At 41.8% G+C, this 7,528-nt stretch overlaps 1 protein-coding gene across 1 annotated transcript; it reads left to right on the top strand.

Moving 5' to 3' along the window:
• Positions 1–5,578: 5,578 nt before the first annotated feature.
• Positions 5,579–6,040, top strand: LOC117381822 (zinc finger protein 239-like). Its single transcript, XM_033978851.2, has one exon. It carries the CDS (start codon positions 5,579–5,581, stop codon positions 6,038–6,040), a length of 462 nt encoding a protein of 153 aa, XP_033834742.2.
• Positions 6,041–7,528: the final 1,488 nt, after the last annotated feature.

The following is a 7,528-nucleotide window of genomic DNA, read 5'->3' as shown; positions in this document are numbered from 1 at the left end:
AAAGTAACGTGAGCATTAGCATTAGCCCCGCTTAGCATTAGCCCCGCTTAGCATTAGCCCCGCTTAGCATTAGCCCCGCTTAGCATTAGCCCCGCTTAGCATTAGCTCCAACACAGTTCCTTTGAGTATCAGGCTGTAACTCGCCGCGGTCACAGTGGGATCTGCAGGTTGAGACACAAAACTCAGATATAGACAAATAAAACATGAAACTAAAGGTTTGAGGAGTCGTTCTCTGCGCTAGCATCGCTGCATCTACACACCCGTGCATCTGCTGTTTGTTTACTTCAATGACGTCACACTTCCGCTTGGGGCTACCGCGAAGTCTCGCGAGTTTTCGGGTTGCTATAGTAACGGATCTTCAGGCAGAAAAAGCAAGTGCAGAGAATAAAATGTGTTTAATCAGATTAAATGAACACATTTTATAGACTGGGTCATATGTGGGTCAAAGGTTAAATCTCCTGTAAATGTCACCTGTGATTTGACTTTTGACAAACAACTGAACAAGAAATATATATATATATATATATATATATATATATATATATATATATATATATATATATATATATATATATATATATATATATATATATATATATAATTGTATCTGTACAGCATGATTTATACACAAAATACATAATAATAATAATAATAATATTTATCATTTTACAAATTAAGAAAGACGTTAAAATCACAATACAACAAATGAAAACATAAATAATCATCATAAAAGTAACATTAAAGGAGAAAAGTGCAGAATAAACCCCTTTCAGTCACAGCAGATAAACAGAGTCTGGATTTAAACATCGTCAAAGTCGAGGCCTGAGTCACATCTTCAGGAAGAAAGAGTTTGTGAAGTGAAAACCTGAAACAAACGAAGATTCAACATGTTTAGTCCTGTTTTAGTTCTGAACCAGGACTAAACCAGGACTAAACCAGGACTGAACCAGGACTTAACCAGGACTAAACCAGGACTAAACCAGGACTAAACCAGGACTAAACCAGGACTAAACCAGGACTAAACCAGGACTAAACCAGGACTAAACCAGGACTAAACCAGGACTAAACCAGGACTGAACATTGGGAATCAGCATTTGAGGTTAATGCCCCACAGAAGTAAATACCTCCTCTTCAAATTGAAAATTGAATGAATAAAAAACTAAAATGCATAAAAAAATGTATTATTTTCAGTTTTTATCAGTAAAGTTACACAAACACACTCAACACAAAACGCTCCACGGCTCTGACTTTTGAACGTTACCGACTAATGAAGCTGTTTGTGTGTTGTTGTTTTTTGTGTGTGTGTGTTGTTGGTTTTTTTTTCTATTATTGGATAAAACACAAACATAATCCAGAGATAACGTTGTGTCCAATCCCCACAGAACTTTAATTTATTCACGAATCCTCGCTCCCAAAATAACACAGTGTAATATTGTAACACAGTCATTAACACTGCGGCGAAGTCCCACTGAGATCGCCATCGACAACGCCATTACTGTCTGTCTGCGGCGTAAACGGCCGCGCGGAGAGTGTGGAGCGACCGGAGACCCGCGCGCTGCATATTTGATGAGGAACTGTTGTGTGCGCTCGTAAAAAACGTGACCCAGATTTGGCGGAAAAAGTCCGTCGTCGGGAGGGTTTCTCCGGCGTCGACGGCGCAGACACAGACGGCGAGGGGAGGGGCAGCGCGACGGGACGGGTTCACGTCAGATCACAACGCCGTACCAGCTCTGGAGGTTAAAGATCGACAGGTTTAAAGCTGTACGATGGAACATTCTAGGCCCGTGACACTCAGAAGTTACACAGTGGAGCTTTAAAGACAAACGTGAATCATTGTTGTGTCTTTATTTCTCTTCTAAATCTGCGTTTGTCGCCTCAGCATCAGAATTTCACATTTACTCATTTAAAATAATCTCTGTTTTTATAAACTTTATAAACTTCACCTCTGTTTCCTCTGAGGCGTTTAGACGCCAGAGCTCCCCCTGCTGTCAGCAACAGGAACAACTAGACTAGACCAGAACTAACCAGGACTAAACCAGGACTAAACCAGGACTAGACCAGGACTAGACCAGGACTAGACCAGGACTAAACCAGGACTAAACCAGCACTAAACCAGGACTAAACCAGGACTAAACCAGGACTAGACCAGGACTAAACCAGGACTAAACCAGGACTAGACCAGGACTAAACCAGGACTAAACCAGGACTAAACCAGGACTAACCAGGACTAAACCAGGACTGAACCAGGACTAAACCAGGACTAAACCAGGACTAACCAGGACTAAACCAGGACTGAACCAGGACTAAACCAAGACTGAACCAGGACTAAACCAGGACTAAACCAGGTCTAAACCAGGACTAGACCAGGACTAGACCAGGACTAAACCAGGACTAGACCAGGACTAAACCAGGACTAGACCAGGACTAAACCAGGACTAAACCAGGACTAGACCAGGACTAACCAGGACTAAACCAGTACTAAACCAGGACTAGACCAGGACTAACCAGGACTAAACCAGGACTAAACCAGGACTAGACCAGGACTAGACCAGGACTAAACCAGGACTAGACCAGGACTAAACCAGGACTAGACCAGGACTAAACCAGGACTAGACCAGGACTGAACCAGGACTAAACCAGGACTAGACCAGGACTAACCAGGACTAAACCAGTACTAAACCAGGACTAGACCAGGACTAACCAGGACTAAACCAGGACTGAACCAGGACTAAACCAAGACTGAACCAGGACTAAACCAGGACTAAACCAGGTCTAAACCAGGACTAAACCAGGACTGAACCAGGACTAAACCAGGACTAAACCAGGTCTAAACCAGGACTAAACCAGGATTAAACCAGGACTAAACCAGGACTAAACCAGGTCTAAACCAGGACTAAACCAGGACTGAACCAGGACTGAACCAGGACTAAACCAGGACTAAACCAGGACTAAACCAGGTCTAAACCAGGACTGAACCAGGACTGAACCAGGACTAAACCAGGACTAAACCAGGACTAAATCAGGTCTAAAGCAGGACTAAACCAGGACTGAACCAGGACTAAACCAGGTCTAAACCAGGACTAAACCAGGACTAAACCAGGACTGAACCAGGACTAAACCAGGATTAAACCAGGACTAAACCAGGTCTAAACCAGGACTAAACCAGGACTGAACCAGGACTAAACCAGGACTGAACCAGGACTAAACCAGGACTAAACCAGGACTAAACCAGGACTAAACCAGTTCTAAACCAGGACTAAACCAGGACTGAACCAGGACTAAACCAGGACTAAACCAGGACTAAACCAGGACTAAACATTGGGAATCATTATTTGAGGTTTGTGCAGCTTGTGAAGGTGTGTGCAGTTTAAAAACACAGTGGAGCACTTCCTGTATCACCACATGATGACATCACAAGGTGGAGCAGACTGTTTTCAGTGTGAGAGAAAAAGAGTTTGTGTGTTAAACGTGTGAATGAAGCAAAACACACACATCAGAGAGCAGTGCATTATGGGACTTTAAATGTAAAACAATGCTTTCCTTAAGGGGGTGGGGCTTAGCACAGAGAGTAAATTGAAGAACAAACCCCCAGCTCCTCCATAAAATCAGTCTCAATGCTGAATATCTGACTCTACTTACAAACATGATGTGCTATTCAAATAAACTTGCCTTGCCTATATAGACAATTCGTAGTGGTTAATATTGTGTTTTAATCTCTTATCCATTGAACCATATTTTACCATATTTAATAGGCCAACTTACCTCAAAACCACACAATTTGTAACAATTATTCAGATACAGCTTTATTACTTTTACCTCTGATTAACATTTAGCAGTTTACCTGTTGAAACTCCTGTTTTCTCACAAATGTCTTTATAATATTTTTATCTTTCTTAGTGAATGGACAGTTGCTGTGATGTTCTGTCTCACACTAGTCACATTTGCACTAGTATGTGAAAAAGTTTCCTCTGCATCATCATGTGTTCCACTAACACAAGGAGTGCACTTATAAGTTTAACCAGGAGAAGTGCAGTGGTTGGTATTTTGTAGCATAGTGAGTAATTGCACTGTCATTAAAATTGTCTATATAAAAATATATATCTTGTATTTAAATGTCCGATTGGTCTTATTTACTTATTTACATACTTTAGGTTGTGGGTGATTCATATTTATTGTTCTGTGCAGTGAGGACTTCTGGTTTGTAAGTAGAGTCAGATATTCAGCGCTAAGATTTATTTATTAGGGGCTAGAATTTTGTTCCTCTCCAATAATTGGGGTTTGATGAAAACATGTGGGCATAGTGAACATCCCTGTCTAGTGCCCTTGTGAAATAATCATAAAGACGACCTTATGGCTGCAGGTCGTTGTAACTCATGTAGATATTTTATTTTTGCCTCCTCCCCCACACAGCCACATGTCTTCACTTTGTCAGTGCCCCACTCCCTCAGCCCTTCACACCTCTGCCTCAGCCCATCAGCCCACAGCTCCATGGACTAATCCACCCACTGACTGACACTTCATTACCTTTATTATTGTAATTCTACCCTTTGTTCTGTGGGACAGCTTAATGTCCTTTTCTCATGTGACTTTTGCACCGCCCTCCAACGCTCCTGATTGGCTGCTGTGGTCCAATCAAAAGAGTGGAGATGGGTGGAGGGGCTTTTAAACAACTGCAAAAATGTTCAGAGACAAAGAAGAGGCAGTAACAGGACACAGAAGAACCTGCTCTATGTTCCAGGCCAGGACTTCCAGAACTCTCTTCCACTGCTCCTGTAAGTATATCATATGTGTCGTCCAGGTGGGGTCAAAGATCGTTAAATCCATCTGTAAATGTTACCTTATTACATTCTTTTGCTACTGGTATGACCCATGGCTTAAAGAGTCACCACAAAGTTACAGAATGGCATTAGACGTCTTTTCATTTGACAAAAATGTCATTCAATAAGTTCTGGTGTCTTGAGGAAGGGAGAGAAGACAACACAAATTAGTGAGTGGCCCATGTTTACTCTGGCAGGGACACTGGGCCCAGGTGTAAGGGTAAAGCAACGAGATGTCACAGCTACTAGAAGCTAGAATAAATTGATTGTACTACATGGCCACATTAAAATACACAGTATTTAGTCCATTTACTTCATTAACATCTATTTTCATTTGTAGAGCTACAGGATCCTACGACAGAATGACGTTCACCTGTGACCAGTGTGGAAAAAAGTGGGCCACATCATCCAGACTGAAGGTACACTACAGAACTCACACAGGAGAAAGGCCGTACAGCTGTGACCAGTGTGGAACTAAATTTAAAGAGTCTGGTGCACTTAAAGTACATATGAGAATCCACACAGGAGAAAGACCATACAGCTGTGACCAGTGTGGAAGTGAATTTAAAGAGTCTGGTGCACTTAAAGTACATATGAGAATCCACACAGGAGAAAGGCCATACAGCTGTGACCAGTGTGGAAAAAAGTGGGCCACATCATTCAGACTGAAGGTACACTACAGAACTCACACAGGAGAAAGGCCGTACAGCTGTGACCAGTGTGGGAAGGATTTTCAACATTCTGGTAACCTTTCTCGACACATGAGAATCCACACAGGAGAAAGGCCCTACAGCTGTGACCAGTGTGGAAGTGAATTTAAACAGTCTGGTGAACTTAAAGCACACATGAGAATCCACACAGGAGAAAGGCCCTACAGCTGTGACCAGTGTGGAAGTGAATTTAAACAGTCTGGTGAACTTAAAGCACACATGAGAATCCACACAGGAGAAAGGCCCTACAGCTGTGACCAGTGTGGAAATAAATTTAAACAGTCTGGTGCACTCAGGGAACATATGAGAATCCACACAGGAGAAAGGCCATACAGCTGTGACCAGTGTGGGAAGGATTTTCAACATTCTGGTAACCTTTCTCGACACATGAGAATCCACACAGGAGAACGGCCCTACAGCTATGACCAGTGTGGGAAGGAATTCAAACGGTCTGATGCACTCAGGGCACATATGAGAATCCACACAGGGGAGAAGCCATTTGAATGTGACTAGTGTGGCAAGCAATTTAAATATTCTCATATCCTCCATCGACATATGAGAATTCACACAAAGGAAAAACCAAGTAAAACCTTTTTTGCTGAAATTTTGTTTGACCGTGTCTTTTTAAATTTTTTAATTATTATTTTTACTGCTTTGAGCTTTTTACTGAGCTTCCCTGCAGTTTTCTAATCAGAAACATATCTGAAGGCTTTTCATGGACAATGTGATAAAAATATCAAAGGTACAATAAAGAAAATGAGAAAACAAAGTGTGCCGTTTCATTTTCAACCACTTGTTCAGGCTTGTGTTGTCCTATGTCTTACATATGTATCAAGGAACTTTAGAAATGACACACACACAAAGAGCTGAGAAACGGGGTTTCTTGCATAAATAGGTTAAGCACTGAATGATGTTTAAAAAACAAAGAGAAAGGGAAAGCATTTTTGAAACGAGCTCCAGCCCCACTCATTTCCTCTTCCATTTAAGGATGGCCTAGTGAAGGAACAAAAGGCTGAAAGTGTCCTGAGGGATTTGGTGTACAAGGTTTATTGGACAAAGCTAAAGTTTTGTTGGTGACCCTATTTTTCAAGTAGTCATGTCTGTGAACTTTGTGATGTCAGTTTAGAGATTTCTCATGACCAGTGTGGCCATCTTGGAGTCAGGAACATCTATGACAGAATCCTGAGATATTTCTTTTGGCCATGTTTAAAAAGGAATGTGTCAAAATACTGTGAGTCTTGTCACATCTGCCCATTGACTATTAAGTCAAATGAAAGAATGTTCTGGGAGTCCTTTAACCAGTCAAAAGTTATAATTCAGGCCTGTCATATAGACCAGCCTCTTCTGTGTCCAGTCACTGTCTCTTCTTTGTGTCTGATCCTTTCACAGCTGCTGTTGGTTAACTACCCCTCCATTCCTCCCAACTCTATTTAATGGACCAGAGTGTCATTTCAGGAGCATTTGAGAATGAGCAGCTTATCAAAACTAACATGAGAGACAGACATTATGCTGTCCCACAAAACAAAGGGGGGCATTATAATAATAATAAAGGTAATGAAGTTTCAGTCAGTGGATTAGTCCATGGAGCTGTGGGCTGATGGGCTGAGGCAGAGGTGTGAAGGGCTGAGGGAGTGGGGGCATTGTCAAAGTGAAGACATGTGGCTGTGTGGGGGAGGAGGCAAAAATCAAATATCTACATGAGTTACAACGACCTGCAGCCATAAGGTCGTCTTTATGATTATGTCACAGGTCTTTACACTGCACACGGGCACTGGACAGGGATGTTCACTATGCCCACATGTTTTCATCCAATCAATCCCCAACTTTTAGAGAAGAACAAACCCCCAGCTCCTCCATAAAATCAGTCTCAATGCTGAATATCTGACTCCACTTACAAACATGATGTGCTATTCAAATAAACTTGCCTTGCCTATATAGACAATTCGTACACAAAGTAATTGAAAGTGCTTTACAAAATAAGAAAGACATTAAAATCACACA

This window comes from Periophthalmus magnuspinnatus, chromosome 14 (assembly GCF_009829125.3).
Source record: "Periophthalmus magnuspinnatus isolate fPerMag1 chromosome 14, fPerMag1.2.pri, whole genome shotgun sequence".
In the NCBI taxonomy this organism is placed as follows: Eukaryota; Metazoa; Chordata; class Actinopteri; order Gobiiformes; family Gobiidae; genus Periophthalmus; species Periophthalmus magnuspinnatus.
The sequence above is the reverse complement of the archived record's forward strand: the minus strand, read 5'-3'. Positions and strand labels throughout refer to the sequence as shown.

Bases quoted from the DNA above. Each gene is read 5' to 3' on its own strand.
- LOC117381822 (XM_033978851.2), top strand. From the start codon at position 5,579: ATGAGAATCCACACAGGAGAAAGGCCCTACAGCTGTGACCAGTGTGGA.